The 27,481-nt window shown below is 40.9% G+C and overlaps 1 protein-coding gene across 1 annotated transcript in view; it reads right to left on the bottom strand.

Annotated features, from left to right (window-relative positions):
- Positions 1–1,443: 1,443 nt before the first annotated feature.
- The window catches only part of LOC149258678 (putative chlorophyll(ide) b reductase NYC1, chloroplastic), a 175,015-nt gene continuing 148,977 nt past the window's right edge, over positions 1,444–27,481 (bottom strand). The window contains exon 10 of the mRNA XM_089415712.1: positions 1,444–2,008. Coding sequence (XP_089271838.1) covers positions 1,823–2,008 — 186 coding nt within the window. The 3' untranslated portion in view covers positions 1,444–1,822. The remainder of the gene's footprint in view (positions 2,009–27,481) is intronic.

Raw genomic sequence — 27,481 nt, 5'->3', positions numbered from 1 at the left:
AGTTTTATATCTTTTCTATTCACAATTTTGTAATGAGATAAAAAAAAAATTAATAATAATTTACACTAAAAAGTTTATTGATGTAGTGAAACATCCTTAATGTTCCTTGTAAATATAAATAAATATAATAAAATATCCACTAAATTTCCTCATAATTGTTTTTAATAAAAATAAAATAAAGATAATAAGACATGTTGACCGTTGATTAGGAATTTTTTTTAAAAGTTCTGAAGACATCTTCCCATATCGATAATCCCGACAAAGTGCATCATTTCTTCACTGTTTTGAGATGGGTTCATGACGAATACCCATTTATCTTTTTAAGCCCAGCCAAGGCATCATTGTTTTCCAGGCCATCGTACTTGGGTAATTCAATTTTTACTATTAATGTATCCAAATTCTCCGACATTTGATATGCTTGGGTTTTGTATGCCTTTGGAATATGGATGACAGGCCTTGACTTGCACGTGTTGTTGTTGATCAATGTCAAGCATTTGAATAAGTTGTTGTCTTAGTTCCTAATGTCGTTGAAGAAGGTGCATGCCAATTGCATAATACCTGGTATGCTCTGAGTTTTGTATTCTCTTGGATTATGGATGGCAAGCCTTTACTTGCAGATATGATGGTACCAGTCAACGCCGAGCCTTGGAAAGGTGTTGTCTTGGTTCTCAATGTCTTTGAAGAAGGTGCATGCCAGTTTGCATATCAGAAAGATGCAGATGAGAGCATGAGAAGCTCAAACCCTTTGCCACAAGAATCGTGAATCTGTTTCCATCGAGTCCAGATTGTTGACTTCTTAATAAATTGTAAATGTAGTTATAATTGCTTTCAGACGATTATACATGCACAATCTTTGTTGCAAAAGAAATCTCAGGTTTGACTAATTATCTAAAAATTCGGACCATAAGAAGTGCTATTGACAGTTACCCTACTAATAACCGCTGAATTTATCCCAATTACCCGATAGTTTGCCATCCATTCTTTTGGATGCATGATAGAACTAACTGCTTAACCTCGCACATCATCATGATGATTGTACATGGTAGTTCATATAGAAAGGTTAAGCACACGATTATGACAATCAGACTCAGGAGATTGATTTGACGATTCCTTATTTTTTGTAATATTTGAAACTTACTGGGGCTATAACACAGTTTCTTAAGACAGTGAGGACTTGGCAAATGTGCCAAGTGACTCACGAGTCAACTGCATTCAACGCAGTGGACAATCAGCCTCCATATATCTGCAACATAGCCATTACATTTACAAGTTACTTTTCCGTCTTTTTATGCGCAGTATATAGATTGGTGCTTGTGCACTGAAGGACGCTTTCCTTTGGAAGTGTGAGAAACTAAAGCCAGTTGCTGAAACATATGCACAAAAGCAACATTTTAAACCAAATTATTACGTTTGATTGGGAAAAAAAAGTATAAGCCAATGAAATAATAGTGAATGTACCCGTTCAAAAGTTCCATAAGTTTGCCAGTATAGGCCTACATAGTTATAAGTGCAATGTGATTATGCTGTTGAACATAATACCCCAATGCATAAATAATGCCCATGGGGCAAATGAATACAAAGTTATCATAACGCAACAGCTTGTGTTGCTAACAGAGAGGAGTGAAACACCTTGCAGCTTTTAGAGATGAGACAGAATCTCAATTGGTACTGGTTCAATGATGTCAGATGAACTTCCACACAAATAATTATTAGGAACCATTTTCCAGTGGACAAAAAAGACTTGCTGAAAGAGTGGAAAAGGTTGCCAGAAACTCCTCCTTCGATTAGTAATGAACTTACAATGCTAGTTTTTCATCTGAGACTAGCTTCCTGACATACCATTCCCAGAGCTTGACACAATGATGAAAGAAAACATGACTGAGAAAGAGAAAACAGAAACCCAGGAACCATCCGAGTAAACATCCATGGCATCACTGAATGAAAACCTTGCACGATTTTCTGCCCAGATTCGGACTCGATCTGCCTCTGCTGCATACAGTGCTTTTCCCTGGAAATCCATGTCAATTTGTAATGATTGAAGTTTTTCTGATAAAATTAAGTATATACCATATCTGAATCACAAACAAGATATTTTAAGATACAAAGAATGTCAGAATTGGTGCAATTCTAGTCCACACATCTTTGGACGACGCAGTGAACCTTGTACAAAGTTCTAGAAGAAAATCTGCATTAATTGTCAAAATGTGGAAACTAGGTAGATAGTTTGTGTTTGATAACAGCAAAAACTAGTGTCATCAAGCTTCAGGATAGTACGTTAAGTGCGTAGGTTCCTTGCTAGTGCTTTGCCTAATAGAAAACCATCCCCTTTCACCTACTTTAAAACTGTCTTATATGCTCGTGTCTATTTCACTTCAGTGAAAGAGTGCTATTTAATGAAGGGATATGAGCAAATAAGCTGGTTAATTGTGAAAGAACAGATATACATGAAACCATGGAAAATCCTTGAGAAAAAAAATCAGCTAAGCATGAAAGAGATATGTAACAGTACAAGCAATGGTAGCTATCTTTAGAGAAGTATTAGTGACTAAGGCCATGCTACAAAAATAGATGAAGCAAAGTACCAATAGAAGGTGATGTTTGTCCAGCAAGCCAGTTGAAGGATATGCCGTAAAATTTAATATGATACCAAATTACCACCTCAAATTTACAGATCCTGAGAAAGCCTCATTAATGAAAATGTCTAGATCCACATTTTTCTGGAGAAAAGGAATAACGTAAACAATAGGCAAAAATAGTTACATTTTTTGCTTACCGCTCAACATGCTTTTTGGGGATAATGTGCAGGCAGAATCCACACTGCACATGAGCTTCAAAAATGAGAAGCTCAACATTATGGACCACCTTCTCACACCTAAAACACATTAAGACAAAAACTTGGAAATAGACGGTTCGTATGGATGCAGACCTAATCAAGCATTCCAGATGGATAACGATCAAACCCAGTATTTTCAGTGTAAAGGATAATGCATCAGTAAGTAAATTTAACCTAAAACCTCCCATGGAGTACCTCAAATGATTACGACAAGAGTCATAACGATCCCCTTGTACCAGAAGATGCCGCATATGTGACTACAGCCATTTACTCTATTTTTAGTGACTCAAAACCTATACATAGAGTAAGAAATGTAGGCATATGTGTTACCCACCAAAAGTGGGTGACCCCTAGGAGAAACCTTTCTCCTATTCATATTTTCTGTGAAAATTCCACAAACAGGAATCCTATTGCAACAACTGATACTATTTCTTCTAATTGTTAATTAATTAACAATTTATCTGATATGGAAAATATCGAAATAAATACACTGTAATCTTCACAAATAAAATACTGCAGAAAAATAATGCGCTGGAAATTGAGAAATGCTAGCACACACACATAAAATTAACACAATTATTTTTGGACAAAAGTCCCTGGAAAAACCCAATGCGGGTAAACGGTGCAGCAGTTGAGGGTTTTATTATTATGCAGTAGTGAGAAATTTTGAGTACAACTGGATGCCGAAATCTGACAATCCTACAGAGAAAAAAACTGGCAAAAAATCTAGTGAGGAATTTTCCTCACCTCACAAGCAAACTCCTAGCACAACTTGCCTTTAGAAATTTGGCCCTTTGATCCTCTACGTCAGCCTCTGCGCAGCCTGCTGGACGTCTAGCCTCAGACCGGTCTCCGATGAAGTCATTCCGCCTTCTGCTAACTGGAAAGATGCTTCTCCGACACTTTGGGACTCCTTCTCGGCCTTTGGAACTGAAGACGTCTCTCCCTCTCAACAAATCGATCTTGCCTCTAGAGGTTGCTATGCTACCCCAGTGTCAGCCTCTCTGTGGCTCTTCTGTCTCTCTGCAAATGCACTCACTGGATCTGGAATGCCTCCTCCAGCCTCACTGTCTATGCCCCTCTCTCACTGCTTCGATCTCTAGCTCTCTCTCCGGCAATTGACTGCTGCTACTTTGGAAATCAATCTGCCAAGAAATCGAACTGTAGAAGTGTCTCTCCATCACCACATTGACCTCCTCTTATAATCCTTTGTTGGGGCACCAACGGCCAAGATTAAAACATAATCGATGGCTAGGATAATTTCTGGATCGATTCGTGTGAGTTTCTAGATGATTCTCGCCTTGACTTAATTATTAATGATTAATTAACTATATTCCCTAAGTTTAGACTCGGGAAGTATTTAAAAATTGGTTAATAATCTAATTAAGTCATTTCTAAGCGGAATTTCTAGAAACAATTCTAGGATTTGGAGATCTCATGTATTCTAGCCTCTCCACAAAATTTCAAGGCTAGAACACCTCCGATGCTACAAAAATTAACACTCCCTCTTAGTGAGGAATGTGTTATAGTGTTGCACTCCTTGCCACAACAACCTGTCTCTACATCATCTTCTGTCACGATGTTGATGTCTGGCCATACTACCCACCAACCACTGCGCAACTCTGATATATGTTGCATTTGTGTTGCTACTGACCCTGTTGTACCGCTGCCAACACTGCAACTCCCTCTCATATGTTGTTGCTGCAACTGCAACATTTGCAACTGAAAAGCATCCAAAATACTGAATCAACTGTGATTAGTATAATGCATCTGTCACCCGAGTCTCTGACTGTTGCTAGCATCTGCACTGTTACTGAAGAATTTGCGCCGCTGCTGACTCTGCACTGCTGCCAACTCTGCACTGCGCTCCCCAGCATCTAACTGCTACTAGTCAATGCATCTGTCACTCGGTCTCTGACTGCATCAATTGCCACTGATCCATCTTGTTACTGAATAGTTTGGGCCCCCGTAGCCAGGTACTGATCCATGAGGTGGACTCCTCAAGGATCCTGCCCATATGTAGTGCTATGGGGCTACAATACCAAATCTCCCCACCTCACCCCTGGAGGTATATCTGCAAACATGGTGAAGTCTTCCTCCAGCCTGGAGGAAAGCCTATTGATCTCTTCAAAAGTTGCCTGCTGGTCCTACTTCTCCTCCTTGTCCTTCCTGAGAGCACACTGGGTACTGTAGTGACCGAGCTCACCACATCTGAAGCACTTGACCTTTGACAATTCCTTCTTCTTTCTTTGTTCCTCCTGTCCCTGACTGGGACCCTTAGATGCAAGGGCCACATTCTCCTCCTCCTTCACCTGCTTCGATCCATCGCTGCTACCACTGATGGAGCTCTTTACAAGAGCTCGCCTCAATTCCTCCCGCTACAAGTCAGCCCACATCCTGTCCCACTCTAGTAACTTGTCTTTGCCCAATATGCTTTGGACAAAGACTTGCCAGTCCTTGGAGACACTGTTGAGTGCCAATCTTACTAGCTATGTAGGTTGAGGCGCTACCCCAAAACCTAACAACTGGTCCTGGACCTCTTAAATCCTGGTGAGGAAGGGTCTATGCATTTCCCTTTCTGCATCTGAATGAGTCTCAAACTTCTCCTCGAGGTACATCTTCTGCTGCTCGGAAGTACCTTGTTGGAAAAAGTAACTATGTTCAGTCTTCAATAATGTACTTGAGTCATTATGTAATGTACTTGTCAAAAGAATAAAGAAAAGAATTATTATTATTATTATTGGGACTTATTAAAGCATGGGTTTCATGCTTGGGTCACCATGTTTTAGGTCAAAGTCCCCATTGAGGACTTCTACGATTTATACTGAGCCTATAGAATAATTGTACATTTAAAGAGACCCTTCTTGGGCTTTTGAATCATGTAAAAAGGTTTAGTATTGAGTCAAATACGAATTATGTAACCTCCACACCATGTCGGCCTAAGACCCTATTCGACCCCACAAGAAGCCTATAAAAGGAAGGACATCGAATCCATTTGCAGCATTACTTCTCATCAAGTTCGAATTCTCTCTACTAGGCAGAAGTGCAAAAATCTTGTCGCTGGGCAAAAGTGCAAAGTGGGTAGTTGAGAAAGTCTGTTGTCGAGAAGCCGAAGTGAATGTGAGTTTAGGTGAGTCTAAGGAGTCAAGGAAAATCGAAATTTTGGTGGCAGTCTCTCTTTGTTTCGTGCTCTAGATTGGGAGATCGAAGTCTTCCAAGTTGGCCTGCTGCCGGAAGTTGTTAGCTGCTGCATAGTCGAAGTTGTTGGACAGAGGTCAATCTGCTGTAGGTTGACTTGGTGTGGAGGGAAGGTCTGGTCTTGGTCTAGGGTGAAGAGTCTCAAAGAATACTATTAAACGGAAGAATTACTTTGACTGGGTTTTCCCCTTGAGAGGGGTTTTGCCCTGGCATGTGCCTACATCTTGTGTCCATTGTTTTATGTACTGTTGCTTTTGGTAATTGCTTGATCAACTAAAGAAAAAAGATATAAAGAATCATAATAATAAGAAACATCACAAGAAATTATCAAGATCAAGAAAATCTTTATTGCCTTTCTAATTTTCCAACATGGTATCAGAGCTTTGGTGAAGAAGAAAAAGGCAGATCCATTCATAGGCACTATCTCAGGAAAGGAGTCTATCATATTCAAGGAAGATGTCTAACTCTATCAAGGGTGAGAACAAGCTTGAAGGAGCATCTAACTTTAGATCTTGGAAGAAGAGGATTGACCTAATCCTCGAGAAGAACAAGGTACTGGATTTGGTAAAAGGAAATGTAAAGAAGCCTACAGAAGAAGCCAGTGATGCCGACAAAGCGAAATTCAGGGATCTAGAATTGGTGGCTATGACTCTAATGGTAGAAGGGATAAAAGACAATCTTTTCCCATTCATAGCTAACATCGATCATGCTCAGGAGATGTATGAAGCCTTGTCAAAGTTGTTCACTATTAAGAACATTGGTCAAGTAGCAAGTTTGAAGAATGAGATGAGGAATATGAAGATGACTAAAGAAGATATTGTAGCAACCTTCTTTGTGAAGATAGCTAGACTCAGGGATGATCTTTTGGCCATCGATGAGATTGTTTTGGAAAAAGAATTGGTGATCACCGCTATATTAGGATTTCCACCTTCTTGGAGTGCATTTGCTTCATGTCTCAACAGTTGGAAGGTAGCTCCCACCTTTGAAGAATTATGGACCACATGTAGTCAAGAAGAATTAAGGATCTCAATGGTTGTCAATCCCAAAGAAGTATCAAATGCTTATGTTGCTCATCATAAAGGAAAGAGATCAAATGGACCAAGGAAGAAAGTTGACATGTCTACAATAGAGTGCTATCAATGTCATAAGAAAGGTCACTACAAGAGTATCTATCCCGAGAATCCAAGGAATAAGAAGAGAGGAAGAGATCAAGCCAACTTTGCTGAAGAAAAAGACTCAAAGAAAGTCAAGCCTGAAGAACTTGACATTAGGGACTTACACTACTAAGTCCTTTGCTTATAACTTTACATATCTTGTTTTATATGTTTTAGATTTTGTAGGGTTTTAACATATTTTTGGAAAAGACATTTTGTATTGCTTTTAAGTTTGTAGGTTTCCCTCAAGCTTTGGAGGGAGCTCCAAACAACTCTCAAAGATAAGTATCTCGTGTCTTTTCAGTTTTGGGTTCATGTACTCATTTAGTTTTGATTATATTAAATACTAAACACCTTTCTCCCTTTGTTGTCTTGACTAGGGAAAACATCTGCAAGCAGGAGGATCTCTCATGACAAGGTTAGTCAAAGGTATGCTTTGAATAAATTGATTAAAAGGATTATTCATTTGATGATCTATTACTAACTTTGTTATGACTAACTATATTGAATCTTAGTGATTCTTGTTTGGGTGATTCATCTCTTGATAAATCTACCCACCCCACTCATATTCTTGATTGACTATGTAGAACCCCAGACAGGTTTTGAAAAACACTAACCAAAGGGTATGCTAATGTGAATGTCTGAAATCCTAAGTTGCTTAGGGATATTGTGAAATGTTAGTTGAAGTTTTTATTGATGATGTCTTGTTTGGGATTTTGGTGTGATCTGGAAATCCTAACTTGTTAGGGTTGAATAATGACGTCTAAAATCCAAAACCTTTGAAGTTTTGGTAATGTTGGGTTTGCTATGTTTCTACATTGGAACCCTAGCTCATTATGGTTTGGTGGAATGTGTGATTCTACATTGGAACCCTAGCTCATTGGGGTTTGGTGGAATGTGTGAGCAAGACCCTTATATTGTCTTAAAATGTTTTCCTTGGTATGTGTGTGTTTGTCTGATCAAACCCTAGTGTAATCAAAATGATTGTGTCTAACTCTTATTTGATTTTGTTGTGAAGTTGGGTTTGACTAACACATGATATGAAATATATTTGCATGATGATGAAATCTAGGCATATATAGATATGTCCTTTTGATTGAAATCCTAGGTTGGTCTAGGTCAAGCTATATTAATGATGTTGGACATATGATATTCTTATGTATGGTTATGAATTCCTAGATATGTGTTGACCTAGTCATTGATGGTCATGAGTGTTAGGATTCAATGGAAGTCCTTGTCTGAGATTCTAGGATATTGATGTTTGGAAATCTAGGGTCTTACACTTAAATCCTAGTAGTGACATTGTCTAATGTGAAATGTAACAATCTGAGATCTATGTATATGCAATGGTTGTTGAGATTGTGAAAAATGGAATTCTAGGGTTTTGGAGTTAAACCTTAGTCGAAGTAGAAATCTCTGATGGCTATATGATAATTTGAGATTTGTGAAGAGATTGTTGAAATTTGAATTTTGATTGAGTTTGATGATTGCTCGGAAATCTAGAGTTTTCAAACTAACCCTAGTGGTAGCTGGTCATGTTAGTGACTGTTTGATGGTTGATTGAAAATCTAGGGGTTGGAACTAACCCTAGTGGAAGTTGGTCAGGTAAATGACTAAGCTGTGATTGACTTTGATTGATTCGTTTGTATGTAATCTAGGATTTGTATAAATATCTAGTGAGAAGTCTAACATATGTATTTTGAAAGGATGTTAGATGCTTTATAGATCTATATGTATTTTGAAATGGTTCTAGGGTTTTCTATATGTTGTAGTAAGGTATGTCATACCTTTGGAAGACATATTGAAACCCTAGATGGAATGAATGTTGTTATGAAGTAGTCTAGGGTGTATAAAGTCCCTAGCAAGATTGGACATCTGATATATATGAAATGCTTCCTGATTTTGATATAGCTAACATCATGCTTCTGTAGATTTGGTTGTACTTGCTATTAAAGTTGTGCAGGCACACAATCTTCAACTTGGTGAAGATGCTCGTTGATGTGATAAGCATGATGAGGTTGATGATAACTCTGATGAAATGGTTGGAAGCCACGAAAGATTCTCCGATGTCGAAAAAGAATAAGTTGATCTCCCACAAGAAGCATGAATAGGAGAGATCTCCCTAAGATTAACAGGGAGTTCGGATAAAGAGGTGCTTCCTAGTTGAGAGGGAGAGCTTAGCTTGGTAATAATTGAAGAATGAATTTCGGAGGATATGTTGCTGCATGAGAAGTAGGAAGGAAAACATATAATTGAGAAATCTTCTGTCGAAGATTCGATTAATAGTCGTACTATGGAAAGTTGAGAAGCAACATCAGTTGTCTATATGACCCCAGAGGTTTGTATTGGATTATGTACATGTGAAAGTATATTATTGATTGGGGTTGTGTTTGTACAGGTGAAACTCTCGAAGGATTGAAAGCATGTTGGTTACCAATCAGTTTGATTGGGAGAGATTGGTCATTCTTGATCTGCTGGATCAAGGGGTGTTGAGGCTTTGCGAGTGAAGCATTGACTGGGGAGACATCAAGTCGACACTCTGTGTTGATGTCAGGAATCCCAGAATTGAAAAGGTGGTGTTGTTTATTGAGATTTGTTTTGGATACACAGCGATATGTTTGGGTTGGTGGTTAGCAAGTAAGCCCGATGGTACCTAGAGAGGCTGAAAGCTTGAGTCCACCTTAGTCCCACTTGGATAGATTGACCTGGTCAGGAATCTAGTCCATGGCATTGCAGTGCCTAAATTGTTGAGTCACTGGTTGGATAGATTGCCCTGGTTAGGAATCTAGTCCATGGCATTGCGGTGCCTAAAGTTATTCATGGTTCATATAGTTTGAGATCTTCCATTGTATATGTACATTATGAATACCTCCCTAGTAAAGAGGGAGTGTTGGAAAAAGTAACTAGTTCGGTCTTCAATAATGTACTTGAGTCATTATCTAATGTACTTGTCAAAAGAATAAAGAAAATAATAATTATTATTATTATTGGGACTTATTAAGGCATGGGTTTCATGCTTGGGTCACCATGTTTTAGGTCAAAGTCCTGAGTGACGACTTCTAGGATTTATTCTGAGTTTATAGAATTATTGAACATTTAAAGAGACCCTTCTTAGGCTTTTGAATCATGTAAAAAGGTTTAGTACTGAGTCAAATACAAATTATGTAACCTCCACACCATGTCGGCCTAAGGGAAGATCAAGTCGGCCTAAGACCCTATTCGACCCCACAAGAAGCCTATAAAAGGAAGGACATCGAATTCATTTGGAGCATCACTTCTCATCAAGTTCGAATTCTCTCTATTGGGCAGAAGTGCGAAAATCCCGTTGTTGGGCAGAAGTGCGAAGCGGGCAGCTAGGAAAGTCTATTGCCGGGAAGCCAAAGTGAATGCAAGTTTGTGTGAGTCTAAGGAGTCAAGGAAAATCAAAATTTTGGTGGTGGTCTCTCTCTGTTTCGTGCTCTAGATTGGGAAATCGAAGTCTTCCAAGTTGGATTGCTGCCGAAAGCTGTTAGCTGCTGCAAGTCGCTGCATAATCAAAGTTGCTGGGAAGAGGTCAATCTTCTGGAGGCTGACTTGGTGTGGAGGGAAGGTCTGGTCTTGGTCTAGGGTGAAGAGTCTCAAAGAATACTATTGAAAGGAAGAATTACTTTGACTAGGTTTTCCCTTTGAGGGGGGTTTTTCCCTGGCATGTGCCTACATCTTATGCCCATTGTTTAATGTAATGTTGCTTTTGGTAATTGCTTGATGAACTAGAGAAAGAAGATATAAAGAATCGTAATAATAAGAAAGATCACAAGTAATTATCAAGATCAAGAAAATCTATATTGCCTTTCTAATTTTCCAATGGAGGCACTACCCCAACAGTTGACAACTGGTCCTGGTCCTCCAAAATCCTGGTGAGGAAAGGGTCTATGCCTTCCCCTTTCTGCATCCGGATGAGTCTCAGCTTCTCCTCGAGTTACATCTTCCATTGCTTGGAAGTACCCTGACATAACGTGGCAAGAGCATCCCATATTTGTTTGGCAGTATCTTTTCCAGCTATTTGCAAGACTATATGATCCCGGACTCCGTCTAGGATCAACCACTTTGCCCGCGCCATCTCCTTCCTGTACTCTTTCAGCTGATCTACATCTTGAGGAACTGCCACCACTGCATCGATATAGGCTTTCAGGCCCTATTCATCTAGAAGGAAGGACATCCTTGCCTTCCAGATGATGTAGTTGGAAGCTCCATCCAACCCATCCTGATCACGAAGCCCAGCAGTGGCCATCTCAACGAACTATCGAAAACTGCGTCTTTGTTCATTTTGGGTAGCATCAGATGTGCTCTAGCTCCGAAATTTGGTGGAGGGACTACAACACATAAGGTCTCCAGAACCCAAAAATCATTTGGAGAAATTCCACTCGCATGAGGAGTTATTAAAATAAATAATATTTTTAATGGGTTCCTAAGTCTAAACTTAGGAAAGTAAAAATATTAATGTGTATTAATAAAAATATGGGTGAAAAGGTTCTAAGTAACGAATATCAAGTCTGTTTTAATCTTAGTCATTGATTAGAGATTAGATCACGACTGTTGTTTCATCAACGGGAAAAGTATAAGAGGAGGCTTGAGGGTCAGTTGGAGATACATCAAATTGATCAAAGAGTTCGATTTTTCTAGGGCGAGGTTAGCTGAGAAAAACGAGCTAGGGATCTGAGTTGCAGTGAGGGACAGATCAGCGGAGGGACTTCAATCCAAGGCCGAAGAATACATAGTTGAAAGGAAGAGCAGCACCAGGAGAGACAACGCAGCTCCAGAGAGGGTGATGCAGACGCTAGAGAGGCTGACGCAGAAGCTAGAGGGGTTGACACAGGCCCTTAGAGGCAGCGACAATGCTGGGGTTTGTTTATGGGGCAGAGAGAGAGCAGTTCAACATATTGACTTTCTGAGCAGTGGAGGCTCACTGAGAGGGTGACGCAACTCCTAGAGGAGGTGACTCAGTTCCAGTGCAGAGCTTGGAGCAACCATCGCTACCCATCACTGGGAACAACATTGTCATCTGTGCGGTTTGATCATCCAGTTGTTGGATTTGCCAAAATATCTGTCTCCAGATAGAGGTACTTTTGCCAAGTTTATTCTCTGTTGGGTGAGCAGGATTTGGCACCCTAGTTGTATTCAGAAATATGATTAATAATAAAAATCCTCTATATGTTGCACCAGTTTTCCCGAATTGGGTTTTTCCAGGGACGATTGTCCAAAAATAACGATGTCCCTTGTGTGATTGTCTCAGTTTATTTCAGTTCATGATCTGTATGTATGTGTAGGCTGCAATAGTGTTTTCAACATTGTTTAAGTAATTAAATAACTTGTTGAATGTAAGGAACAAGTATGAGATGATAAGCCAATGATTGCAGTAGGATTTCTGATGTGTAGATTCAGAAATTCTCACAATCTTTCCTTCTGCTCAGTTGCTGCTCTGCTATTCGCACTGTTGAAGAAAAGTGTAACTAGGTTCGGTATTTGTAAATATAATTTTGATCTTTGTACTTGTCAAGAAAAAATTATTATTTTTGTAAATTATTCGAATGAGTTTCTTGCTCATTCATAGGTCTAGGAAAGTCAAAGAATCAAAGTCATGTTAAATAGTTCTTCTTGAGCATGAATATGGGTCAACCTAGTGTCAAGTAGCCCTCCAAGACAAGCACCATCCTCCAAAGAAGAAGACTGCAAGCAAAACGATGAAGAGAACATCATGTCAGCCTCAAATATATATATATATATATATATAATGTCATGTCGGCTCATATAAAAGACACAACGATTCACTTGGTCAAGTCGGCTAAAAAATGGAGACATAACCACTATATATACCCAGTTAGGGTCACCGCAAAAGAAGAGACAAGAACTCACATTTTTTGAGATGATTCGGTTAAGTACAGGGACTGCAATCCGCATTACAGGAGAGTAACAATTCAGACTCATCTACAAACTCGGGTAAGGACAGAGACTCGAATTCACCGTGACTGTTGGATGTTTACAAGATGGGATCCTCACAGTTAGGGTGGAAAACAATGAAACAATTTCAGATGTATACCACAGAGGTATAGTCTCAGCATGGGTGTAATGAAGAAGGTCTCGGATCTCTATCTCGGCATACAATCATAATCTCGACATACCTTATGAACAGTCCTCACAATGACACACACTGTCTCAGCATACAAACTGTCTCGACGCAATACTCAATCAACATACTTAACATAGTCATGTTCTTGACATAATAGTCTTGATCATAATCCTACCGAAGATAAGGTCATAATGAAGAACGATATGATGACCTCGTTGATATGGTGAAGGTCTCTATGGAAATACAACAATGATGTTCTCAGTGATGACAACAGTAATGAAGATCTCAGCAGTACAGTGAAGATGATCTCAATAGTGATAAATAAGAAGATTGGTGTCTTGGTCTTGGAGTGGCATAGAAGGTCAAGTGTCATGGTCTTGGTGTTTGTCAATTGGAATCTCTATAAGAATTATGTGTGGGTTTTCCTCTCTAAGAGGGAGAGGTTTTGGCCTTTGGCAAAATGCCAACTTCTTCTGTTTTTGTCTCTTTGTTTTGGTAGCTATTTGATGAAATAAGAAATACACACTCTAATAATGTCAAAGAGAAGATTGTGCTAATAAGAAAGTAAAAAGCCTCACAAATAGTTATCAAGTCAAAGAAGAATCTCATTAACTACATGTGCCCTAGATTCTTCAACTTGCACTCCCTTCTAGAGTGAGAAGATTTGCTCACAACGACTGTCGATCTACAAGGAAAATCGAACTTCTTGAGACTAGAAGTTCCCTGAGGAAAATTTTCCCTCTATGTGTGCTCTTCTCTCTTCCACCTTGACATTGGCTCTTCTCTAGCGAATTGTTGCAAAAACCACTGCGTCCAGCTAGAGATCTGCCCAACGAAAGCTCTGAGCTGCTCCCTCTGCCTCTGGAATCATTCGATATTGAAAGATCGAATTTTTTCCCCCTCTGAAAAATTCGAACCTCCACAAGTAAATTAGCCTCCTCGCAGAATGACTGCACTGCCCTTCAGAATTTTGGCCCTCTGCCCACACTGAGTAGGGAAGTTCCTTCTTTTCACTTCTGAGCTCTCCGGCTGATCAACTTGGCTCTGATACCATGTGAAAATTCCACAAACCGAAATCTTATTGCAGCAACTGATATTATTTTATCCTAATTGTTAATAAATTAGCAATTTATCTGCTACAACAAATATCGAAATGAATACATTGCAACCTTCACAAATAAAATATTGCAGAAAAATAATGTGTTGGAAACTGAGAAATGCTAGCACATGCACATAAAATTAACACAATTATTTTTAGACAAAAGTCCCCGAAAAAACCCAATGCGAGAAACTGATGCAGCAATTGAGGGTTTTATTATTATGTAGCAGTGAGAAATTCTGAGTACAATTGAATGCCGAAATCTAGCAATCCTACAAAGAAAAATACTGGCAAAAACTCTAGTGAGGAATTTTCCTCACCCCACAAGCAAACTCCCAGTACAACTTGCCTTCAGATATTCGGCCCTTTGACCCTCTGTGTCAGCCTCTACGTTGCTCTGCGCAGCGTGTTGGACGTCTAGCATCAAACTGGTCTTTGATGAAGTCATTCTGCCTTCTGCAGACTGGAAAGATGCTTCTCCGGCACTCTGGGACTCCTTCCCAGCCTCTGGAACTGAAGACGTCTCTCCCTCTTAGCAAATCAATCTTGCCTCTAGAGGTTGTTGCGCTGCCCCAGCGTTAGCCTCTCTGTGGCTCTTCTGCCTCTCTGCAAATGCACTCGCTGGATCTAGAATGCCTCCTCCAGCCTCACTGTCTCTGCCCCTCTCTCACTGCTTCGATCTCTAGCTCTCTCTCTGACAACTGACTACTGCTACTCTGGAAATCGATTTGCCAAGAAATCGAACTGCTGAAGTGTCTCTCCATCACCACATCGACCTCCTCTTATAATCCTCTATTGGAGCACCAACGACCAAGATTAAAACATAATCGATGGCTAGGATCCTATGTTGCAGGAAACGTGGGGGGGGGGGGGGGGGGGGACCGTTTCCGGCTGGAAACTGGGACAAAACGCGGAAACGCGTTTGGTACGGCCAGGAAACGCGTTTCCGGCCGTACTGCCACGTTTTCCGAAACGGAAACGTGGCAGTACGGCCGGAAATGCGTTTCCTGGCCGTACAACCCGCGTTTCCCAATTGAATTGTGCTTTTTTTTAATTTTTTTTTTTTTTTCAAATTTGTTTTTTAATTTTCTAGATGTGTGTCTAAAGTTATAAAAGTGAATTTTTGCCCTAGTGTTGATATGCAGTTCATGGTAATGTTAAATTCTTAAAGTAAAAGTGATATTCTCCTTTATTTTTCATTTTCATCATTTTACTTAAATTTTTAACATTACCATGAAATGACTCAGGATGTTTGAGAGTGGTTTCGCCCTCATTGGATTTCATATGGAGAAAGTAGAATTTTAGATCTCACTCAAAATCCAGCAGACTTATTTGTTTTTCAGGATTTCAGGATTGGGGGGATTGCAATGTTTCCATTGGATTTTATCATGTACTAGGGTATGGAACTTGTATTTAATCAAGAGAACCAAGCCCTCTATGCAGGGGAAACTCCCAATAATCAAGATCATGTAGGGTACTAGGGTATGAAACGTGTATTTAATCAAGAGCACTAAGGTCGTTCGACTATGTAGGAGGAGACTCCCAATACAACAGTGGTCCTTCTAAAGAATGGGATGTGGATGCAGAAATCCTGATTTGGATCTCTCTCTTGTAGCCTTATAGTCTTTATTGTACTTGCAGCCTCATATATTAATATAAATAAAGGCTGATTTTGAGATTTGGATATCTAATAAAGGTTGGTTTTGGATATTCCAATATTTTTATTTTCATTATGTGATCATTCATGAGTAAATGTGATGTAAATTAAATCTTAATGTTTAAGTGTAATAAATTATAATGTATCATTTATGCTTTATGATTGCACACACACACACATATATATATATATATATATATATATAATATATTTATATATATATATATATATATATATATATTTCGTTTCCCCGTTTCCAAAATTTGGGGAGGTCGCGTTTCGTATCGCTTCCCGTTTCGAAAACTCGTACCCGTTTCCCCGTTTCGTGCAACTTAGCTAGGATCATCTCTGGATCGATCCGTGTGAGTTTCTAGATGATTCTCACCTTGAATTAATTAATACTGATTAATTAACCCTATTCCCTAAGTTTAGACTTCGAAAATTTTTAAAAATTGGTTAATAATCTAATTAAGTCATTTCTAGGCAGAATTTCTAAAAACGATTTTTGGGTTTGTTGAAAGACTGAGAGGGGGGTGAATCCATATTTCCTTTCAATTGTTACTTTTACCAGTTCGATCACTTATATTTAGAGCACAAAATGAACAATAAGAATAAACGCCTTTATTAATTTCTTTTTCACAATAAATCAAGTACAATGTATATAGGGCTCCAACCCTAGATGAAGACACCAATCTTCAATTTCCTAGGCTCCAGCCTGTTGCCAAGCACCAACTTGGACTTTTGTGAGGCTCCGACCTCTAGGGCATGGACCCTATCTTCCTCAAGGCACCAACCTTGTGTTTAGAGGCTCCAACCCCTAGGGCACCAACCCTTCTCTGGTACAGGCTTCGACCTAGTTTCTTGAGGACTCCGATCTTGTAGGGCTCCAACCCTATCCTCCAAGGCACCAACCTTGTCTTTTCGAGGCTCCAACCCTTTACTTCGTCAAGATATATTTGGTTATACTTCACGGCTCCCAATGTCTTCTTCAACGAACCTTGTCAATCTTCAGCTATCCCTTCACTTTAGTCTCCACGTCTCGTCATCAATGACAACCTTGTTCTTCACATGAAGGTGTCACCACTGCTCTTCATGTTTACCCAAAACAATTTATCCGAGTCACCTCATGATGATATCACAGTCTTCAATGATCTCCACAAATCTTCAAGATGTCTTCAAGGTACTTCAAGATGTCTTTCAAGATTCTTCACTATGTTGCACCAGGTCTGTTCCAAGAATTCTTCAAGGGTGTCTTCAATAACCCTTTCCTAAACAAGATATCTCTCCACAGGCTCCTTGATTGATGCTTCAAAAATATGACTGTCCAAGGTTTCTTAATGCTTCAAATACTTGACTGTAGCTACTATCCTTCCACAAGTGACTGATACAAGTTTGAACTTAAGGCTAGACCTTATCACAAATATGTAACCCTTCAAGTTTACTATACCTCCACTGGTACCGAGCTCTCCTAGATGATTGTTCACACCTGCAATTCAATGCTGCTACAGGATCGAGTTGTAGTGAGGTCACAAATTGTTAGAGGTCTGCTTCACAAGTTGTTATAGGTCCAAAACAAATCTGAAATAGATGTCACAAGTCTGAAAATATTGTCACAGGTCCAAGGATTCAGTGCCACAGGTGTGAAGGTTCAACAGGTCCGAAGTTGCAATGCTACAAGTCACAAATCCGAGATTTCAGTGCTACAGATCCGAAATTTTTCCACAAGAGCCACAGGTCCGAGGTCTCTAAAACTTGTGACTGTTCTCTGTCCCAAAGTCTGCACCAAGTCCGAGCTTGAAGGCAGTAATCAATGTTTCAACCCTTCCACAAAAGGCTTGTCCACAGTTCTGAAGTATCACAGGTTGTTGTCCACTGTTCCACAGATCCAAGACTTAGTCTGAGCTTTTTATTAGTCTCCAAGGTGACTGTCCTATAGTCTGAGATGAAAAGATAACCCAAAAATTAGCCCAAACAGAAAACGTAAATTATTTTCCCAAAAATATCCTTCTCGGCCTCCTTTCTGTGTTTTTCCTCTTTTCTGTGATCTTCCTTGAACTGATCCGAACTCCTGAACCAAACAGAAGTCCGAAACCTCCTTTATATACTCTTTTCTGTTCATAAATCCGAATAGACACGTCATCTAGGGCAGGCCGACATGAATTGTCTTAACACAGGTCGACTCACTGTCCAAAATTACTAACTTAACTTTAAAAATTCATTTCTCCCAAACTGCTTGGAGTTTTGGGCTGAGTAATAGCTCGTTGGAAAGAGGAAAAAACCCTCTTTAAGATGGTGTAGGACCCATTGTGGAAAGATGCCTCCAAGGTGTCCAAAGTAGTTTTTCTTTGTGACTGCTCTTTGAAATTTTTAGTGCAGAACAGCAAGGTCATTAGGGCTTCTCCATTGTTTGGGACATCATGGCTTTTTCATGGCTTTGTCATAGGATCATAGAGTCATCATGTAGGAGTGTTGTCATCATGATAGTGTAGCATCATGCATCCAACAAAGTGATCATATATTAGTGCAGGGATATGTTATTAGCCATGATAGTGCAGTGATATGTTATTAGCCATATGTCATTAGATCATCACAAGGAGAGCTTCTGTTAATTTTAGGTATGTTCCATGCTAGAGCAATTTATTTCAATTTTCACAGTTAGCTCAATAACTTTTCCAAATTAGCAATCACATCAGCATTAAAGTAAACTGCAGATAGAACATAAATATAAATCGCAGAAGACAAGCCAAGACAAGAGGACACAAGATGTGGCGCTAGCCAGGGACAAACCCCAATGTGGGGAATCCCTTGATCAATTCTTCTTATATGTTCTTCAATAGTTCAACAGAGAGAGAGAGAGAGATAGTACGTTTACAATAGAAGTCAACACTTTGACTTATCTAGATAAGAGCATAGATCATCTCTAAGAAGATGATACATGAGATCAGTTGAAGACATGCTGCTTCAATTGATTCTCCAAGGTGACTCCTTCACCTATCGTTGTGCTGCATTTCATCATCATGCTGCACCTCACCGCGCTGCACCATGCTACACCCATCATCACTGTACTACATTATGTGCCATTGCTGCACCATGTTGCCTTCCCGGCAGTTCCGGCTGTTCCCGACAGTTCCGACAGTTCCAGTAGTTTCGGCTTTTCCGGCTTTTCCGATAGTTCCGGCTTTTGCGGTAGTTCTAGCTTTTTCAGCAGTTCCGGCTTTTCCGGCAATTCCGGCTTTTCCAGCTTTTCCAACAGTTCCGGCTTTTCTGGCTTTTCCGACAGTTTCGGCTTTTTCGGCAGTTCCGAATTTTCCGGCTTTTCCGACAATTCCGGCTTTTCCAACTTTTCTGGCAGTTTCGACTTTTCTGGCAGTTCCGGCTTTTCCAACAGTTCCGGCTTTTCCGACAGTTCCGACTTTTCCAACAGTTCCGACTTTTCAACAGTTCCAGCTTTAAGGAATTTAGACTTCTGTGATCCATAACATTGTTTAGATAATCTTCGGCAAAATCACATAACCAATCTTTTGTCGACGCGTTTCGAACCAACCAGTGTGGTTCATCGTCAGGACAAGTTGAAGAACCGATCCGGCTTAGCTTGTTTAAATAGAGTGTGCAGAGACTCCAACGGCTATATTGCCAACGGCTAATTTTGACCTGATGATCCTAGTCAAACCACTAATATTCATGTTATCTTCCAATCTCAGGGCCTTCAATGCTGAACAGGCATCAATCCGGGACCAGAGAGAAGCAGGGAAAATACTCGACAGCTCCAAATGAGCCGCCAGAAGAAGTCTGGATCGATGATCTAGATCCCTCCTTACCCTGTCAATCTCAGATCTGATCAACCCTAAGCTAGCCTTCAGAAAAACGCCACGATTTTTTGGAACATTGAGGTTATGTCTAATCCGGGCAAAGTTAGGAATAACCGAGGAATCTCTGCAACGTTTAAGAAACACCAGATCGGATTTCAACTTAGTAACCTGCATGCGTGACCGCTCGAATCGATGAACCTTCTTAGCAGCGGCTTCTCCGTGCAGGGAAATTATTAAGGAATTTAGACTTCTGTGATCCATAACATTGTTTAGATAATCTTCGGCAAAATCACATAACCAATCTTTTGTCGACGCGTTTCGAACCAACCAGTGTGGTTCATCGTCAGGACAAGTTGAAGAACCGATCCGGCTTAGCTTGTTTAAATAGAGTGTGCAGAGACTCCAACGGCTATATTGCCAACGGCTAATTTTGACCTGATGATCCTAGTCAAACCACTAATATTCATGTTATCTTCCAATCTCAGGGCCTTCAATGCTGAACAGGCATCAATCCGGGACCAGAGAGAAGCAGGGAAAATACTCGATAGCTCCAAATGAGCCTCCAGAAGAAGTCTGGATCGATGATCTAGATCCCTCCTTACCTTGTCAATCTCAGATCTGATCAACCCTAAGCTAGCCTTCAGAAAAACGCCACGATTTTTTGGAACATTGAGGTTATGTCTAATCCGGGCAAAGTTAGGAATAACCGAGGTATCTCTGCAACGTTTAAGAAACACCAGATCGGATTTCAACTTAGTTCCAGCTTTTTCGGCAGTTCCAGCTTTTCCGGCAATTCTGGCTTTTCCGGCGTTTCCGGAAGTTCCGGCTTTTCCGGCAGTTTCGACTTTTTCGACAATTCCAGCTTTTCCGGCTTTCTAGATCAGGACAGCGTTATCCCTTAGGATCTCTCCTCCTACTAAAACCCAAAGACAAGTAGAGAGAGGAAGAGATCCCAAGTGTGTGTTGAAATGACTTGAAGTCCTCTATATTTATACTAAAACGTAGATGATGAATAGGCATGTATATTGGGCTTTTGAGCCTACTCAAGTTGCTGATAGGCTTGATAATAATTCCATAATCAAAATAAATTCATATCTCCATAAATACTTATCATAATTGGATGATCTTTAGATCAATCCTACACCTCTCGATGAGAGGGATCCAATAAAAATATCGACTGCCATAAATACGCTGACCCACATGGAGTTTGGCCCTAGTTGCCAATTTTAACACTCCCTCTCAACTAGGGAGAACTCCATCTGCTGATCCATATGTCTGACTGTACTGTCTCTGCCATCAGTGCCCTGCACTGCTCTGCTCAGCTCTGCTAGCTCTGCTCAGCTCTGTTGGCTCCACTCAGCGCTGCTGGCTCTACTCTGCTCTGCTGAACCATGAAGAAGAAGAATTGATCGAGAATGTCTCATACCATTCTCCACTGACCTGAAGTCAGTCTCAGAGTGCGTACCATTGGTCCTAGACCAGTCTCAACCGACCCAAAGTCAACGTCATAGTGGGTACCACTCCTACCACTGGTCCCAGACCAATATGATCAGTCTCAGAGTGTGTAACACTGGTCCCAGACCAGTCTCAACCGACTCGAAGTCAGCGTCATAGTATGTACCACTCTCACTGGTCCCAGACCAGTCCTCCACTGACCCGAAGTCAGTTTCAGAGTATGTACCACTGGTCCCAGACCAGTCTCAACCGACCCGAAGTCAGCGTCATAGTAGGTACAACTCCTACAACTGGTCCCAGACCAGTGTCATTGATCCCAGATCAATGAAGGTCATCCTAGCATAGGGAGTACAGTAGATATAGCGATGCGTCCATCGGTACTACTATGGTCCCTATCCTCATTTCCCTGCTCATTGATCAGATGAGAGGTACTTCCCATGAGTCCCAGACTGCATGGGTAGGATGCCTCGACAGGAGAACTAATCAATCCTGTCCTCACAGGAGAACTTATCATCCTGCTACACAATCGCCATGGAGAACACATCATCCAGGCCTCACAGGAGAGCTAATCATCCTGCTACATAATTGTCATGGAGAACACATCATCTAGACCTCACAGGAGAACTAATCATCCTACTACATAATCGTCATGGAGAACACATCATCCAGACCTCACAGGAGAACTAATCATCCTGCTACATAGTTGCCACGGGAGAACTAATCATCCCGGCCCACAGGAGAACTAATCATCCTGTTCATAGCGCACCACCAGGGGAGGGTGAGTCGCCCTGTGGTTGTATGTTGCTCCAGTAAGTACCCCAAGCCCCCCAGAGCTCCCAGAGCTCAATGCATGTAACATGCAGGACACTTATAAGAAGGTCTCTCAACGACTCCAAGTCGTTCGGCAAATTCACAGATTTGACCTTTCCCCGGGGCTTTGACAAAATGTCTGCGACCTGTACATCAGTCTCAATGCGATGGAGCCTCCTCGCTCATAGACTTACCATATCCCAGATAAGGCAGTATCTGATGCCTATCTGCTAGAGCAATCATCGAATACGGGATTCCTCAATAATCGAATCCCACCTCTGGTTGTCACAGAGAATCACAGTGGTATTCACTCACTTAAGAGCTTCTACAACCATGCAGCTTCACACGAGATCATACTTGTAGCTATGTATTCAGTCTCGGCGGTGCTTATAGCAACCGATTTTTGCTTCCTGCTCATCCATTATATCGAAGCAGAATCTAAAGAGAACCAACACTAAGAAGTGCTCTAGTGATCCTCCACACTGCCTGCCCACTCAGCATTCGAATAATCATGCAGTTTCATATTTCCGGCAGTGTATCTCAATCCATGAGAGATTGTGCCCTAAAGATATCTCAGAAGATTCTTGGCACCAATCCAGTGAGGCTCAACCAAATGTGAGCTCACCATGCTAACTGCAAAACATATGTTCGGACGGAAGTTCACCAAGAACATCAACACGAATGAGTTTATGAAACTCAGAGGCATTTCCCAAATTTGGTCCGACATCACTACCATATAACTTCTGAAAGTTAAGATCCTTGAGGTAGTCATAGGCTTGCAGTTTATCATTCCACATTCGGAATCCAACTCCCTCTTACTTTTGCAAATGAGAGGGTTTGCACCTATCAGAAATAGGTCGTCCTCATAAGGTACCGGTATGAGAGGTCTATCATCCACAACCTTCGGGTAATGGTTTGGATTAGTTTCACTCCTAGTGAATCTCAGCTTTATCTGACAGCTATCAATCCTTTCATACTACACCCGGGGAGTTTTGCTTCAAGCCATAGAGGGCTTTCTTCCACCTCCATACGTGAGATTCTTGATCATCGATCTCAAACCCCTCGGGTTGTTCCAAACCTGTGGACCTACTACATGAGGGGAATGGTCCCCTTGTAATATTTTCCTTCGGTACATCTCAGACATGTACTTTCATGCTCTTTTTGAATTCAGGCATCCTTGTCACCATCTGACTCACAGACCTTCGGTGCTATGTGTCAATGGACATGGTCCCCAATGGACTTCCTGCAACTTGATACAACCCTGAACTCAAAAACATCTTTGAAAATTCTATTTTCAAACACATACCTTTCCATCGATGAGTGCCACCCTGAAACCTTTGACTTCCATTGTTGAAATGGACACCAAGTTCTTCTTGCGATCAGGTACATAAAAGAGATTTTGTAAATGAATTGAGTTACCCTCATTCAATTGAGGGATAACATTCCCTACACCCTTTCCGGGATAGGTGGCATCGGCTCCAAGTATAATCCCACGATTGTTTCTATCTCTACCAAATTAGAGAGTGCACCCATCTATCCGATGAAGTGCCTTGAAGCACTACAATCAATAAGCCAAATTCCCAAAGAATCTGAAGGAGAGGGCCAATACAAGATAACACTTCTTTATCTTATCAGAAACAACATTTGATTCTTCATACTTGGGGTTCCTTGCTTTCTTTGAAGAGTCGACCATTTCCTTGATGACCTGCATTACCTGTCATTCCTTTGATCATTGAAGATGTCCCTGGAATGATTGTTATCTTCATCAAGAGATGTGTCTCTGCCATTCAGACACTCCTTCGCATAATGGCCGAACTTATTGCAACCAAGGCATCTGCCTTTCCTTCCACCCTTAGATCCGAACTTCCCAATGAAGTGATCTTTAGGTAGGCCATCAGAAACTTCCACTACGCCATTATGATAATATTCTCTGCTTCGACTTCACCCTTGGTGAATTTGAAGAGGGATGAGGAATCCACTGATCCTTTTGTCCTTTCGCCACCGTCTTCGATGATTGCTCTTTCACTCTTGCTTGGGCATTGTCTTCACCTCAGCTTTGATACCATGTTAATTTTAGGTATGTTCTATGCTAGAGCAATTTATTTCAATTTTCACAGTTAGCTCAATAACTTTTCCAGATTAGCAATCACATCAGCATTAAAGTAAACTGTAGATAGAACCTAAATATAAATCGCAGAAGACAAGCCAAGACAAGAGGACACAAGATGTGGCGCTAGCCAAGGACAAACCCCAATGTGGGGAAACCCTTGCTCAATTCTTCTTATATGTTCTTCAATAGTTTAGCAGAGAGAGAGAGAGATAGTACGTTTACAACAGAAGTCAACACTTTGACTTATCTAGATAAGAGCATAGATCATCTCTAAGAAGATGATACATGAGATCAGTTGAAGACATGCTGCTTCAACTGATTCTCCAAGGTGACTCCTTCACCTATCGTTGTGCTGCATTTCGTCATCATGCTGCAGCTCACCGCGTTGCACCATGCTACACCCATCATCACTGTACTACATTATGTGCCATCGCTGCACCATGTTGCCTTCCCGACAGTTTCGACTGTTCCTTGCAGTTTCGACTATTCTGGCTGTTCCCGACAGTTTCTGCAGTTTCGACAATTCCAACAGTTCTGTCTTTTCTGGCTTTTCCGGCTTTTCCGGCAGTTCTGGCTTTTCCGGCTTTTCCAGCAGTTCCCGCTATTCCGGATTTTCTGGCTTTTCCGGCAGTTCCAGCTTTTTCGGCAATTTCGGCTTTTCCGGCTTTTCCAACAGTTTCCGCTTTTCCGACTTTTCTGGTAGTTCTGGCTTTTCCGGCTTTTCCTACAGTTCTGACTTTTCCGGCAGTTCTGGCTTTTTCGACAGTTCCGACTTTCCGGCAATTCTAGCTTTTTAGGCGATTCCGGCTTTTCCGGCAGTTCCTGCTTTTCCGGCTTTTTCGGCAGTTCCGGCTTTTCCGGCTTTCTGGATCAGGGCAGTGTTATCCCTTAGGATCTCTCCTCCTACTAAAACCCAAAGACAAGTAGAGAGAGGAAGAGATCCCAAGTGTGTGTTGAAATGACTTGAAGTCCTCTATATTTATACTAAAACGTAGATGATGAATAGGCATGTCTATTGGGCTTTTGAGCCTACTCAAGTTGCTGGTCGGGTTGATAATAATTCCATAATCAAAATAAATTCATATCTCCATAAATACTTATCGGAATCGGATGATCTTTAGATCAATCCTACACCTCTCGATGAGAGGGATCCAGTAAAAATATCAGCTGCCATAAATACACTGACCCACTTGGAGTTTGGCCCTAGTTGCCAATTTTAACAGCGTCTACATCAAGAGTCACTATGAGCATCAATAAGGACTTCTTCATCAAGAGTAAGAACATCATCATGATTTCTAGGGCTTCTTCATCAAGAGAAGGGATACAAGAGGTTATAGTGTCTTCATGGTTAGTTCAAGGACATCTAGGACATTATGAACAATAGGCATCTAGGACAAGACTTCTTCTTAGTGGCTTGACATCTTCATTCATGGTATCCTTGTCAAACAAGAATCTTGACTATCATTAACCATCTCAGGAATATTAACATCTCGTTCAATGCCATATTGACATCACTGACAACCTAGATTAACAGGGTTTTGGAGATCTCATGTATTCTAGCCTCTCCACAAAATTTCAAGGCTAGAACACATCTGATGCTACAAAAACTAACATCTTCCATCCAGCAGCCAGCAGCACATGAGAGCCACCTTCTAGCTGATGTGATGTGTTATTCCTATCTCCCCCACCTGCATCAGTCATATGTCTCCTCGCCCATTTGTCAAGAACACATGTTGGAAGGTGGGCTTCTAATCAAAAGGTACTTAGTCATTTTGCAATCGGGTGCTTATGCTTGTTTGTATTTGGGCATTGATATGGATTATGGGGTAACTTGGAGGAAAGAAGGGCCTTGGCCGTAGTCTTGTTCCCTCGTCTTAAATGGGAGGTTAATTTTCAATCCTAGTCCAATGGGACCTCCCTTAATGGCCCATGGCTTTAGGAAGAGGCACTACTTGGGAAGCCATGATTGAGATAAGATAGCCCCATCTATCCCTATTTCATACTTACCACTTTCCATCTTAGATTACAAGCCCCTTTTCCATCTTTCTTCTTCGGGTTCAACTGACTATTGGTTCATTGGGATTTGGCAACCACACATCCTCATATCTGGGTAGGGCCTGAAAATGCACCCTGGGAGGTTGATGCAATGACAAGAAAAATAAAGAACATATGATGACCACAAGAAAAACAAAAGAAAAATCAAAATGCAGAAGATGGTCGGGACTTACAAATTACCACTTGTACAAAAGCCAAGCATGAGCTCTACATCTCTCATATGGCCATCACCTGGTTCCTAGGCCAATGTTGTCTTATCTCATAGAAGACAAAGAACCCTTGCATGTCCCAACCCCTTATGGGCAATGAATTGCCCCATCCCAAAGGGTGTAATAATTGTTATACATTATACAAAGCAAGCTCCTATTCCTTGAGCTAAGAGCAGTAATACAATGAAGAATCAAGAATAAATAAAAGGAAATATAGAGGGGTGGAAAAACAAAGGCCGAGGTAACTCATGCATCCACGATTTCTCCCTCCTCACATCTATAAACCCAAGATGAGGTACTCCATCATAGTCAATCCCTTTGACCATGCCACTTGGCCATGGAGTCATTTCCCCTCTGTTCCATCATTATTCACATGGTATCTATCAATTGAAAGGTGCATCAAGGACATGTCACTTCCCCTTGGGCGTTAAGAACACCTCATAGCGTCATCTATTAAGCACTCCTACCTAGGTAGGTGACACCATTACGTGAGCAAGGCCCCAATTTTGGAAGAGAAGCCTCATATGAAGTGCTATTTTTTCCACTTCTTTCAATCTTGGTTCACTTAGATATAATAATCATTAATGTACCTAATGGTGAAAGTTGCAGCACTGGATATTGTGTGTGGTTGGTAGGTGGTTCCATCTCTAGGTCTGGGTAATCAAACTGGGGTCTAGGTCGTCCAGAGGGACATATCGACACCGACAGGTGATGCGTTGAGAGCCATGGGACTCTGGACAGTTGTAGAGCATCATTCATAGCCATGGGCACCTTCAGCACCCACAACGTTCCTGCATTTTCTTTATTATTCGTGGGATGATGCACCTGGACCAACTTGCTCCCAACTGACTTAGCAGTGATCACGTGGTTTGGCAGTTGATCCAGGGCCCATATGAGATTTGTCTCATGCTTTGAGACATGGGAGGGCTAGCACCATCTTCAGTGCCCTCAACATTGGAGCAAAATCAGGCTTATTCATCACTTGG

Source organism: Pinus tabuliformis, chromosome 6 (genome assembly GCF_031772625.1).
Source record: "Pinus tabuliformis cultivar Carrire ecotype Pingquan chromosome 6, CPIR1, whole genome shotgun sequence".
In the NCBI taxonomy this organism is placed as follows: Eukaryota; Viridiplantae; Streptophyta; class Pinopsida; order Pinales; family Pinaceae; genus Pinus; species Pinus tabuliformis.
The sequence above is the reverse complement of the archived record's forward strand: the minus strand, read 5'-3'. Positions and strand labels throughout refer to the sequence as shown.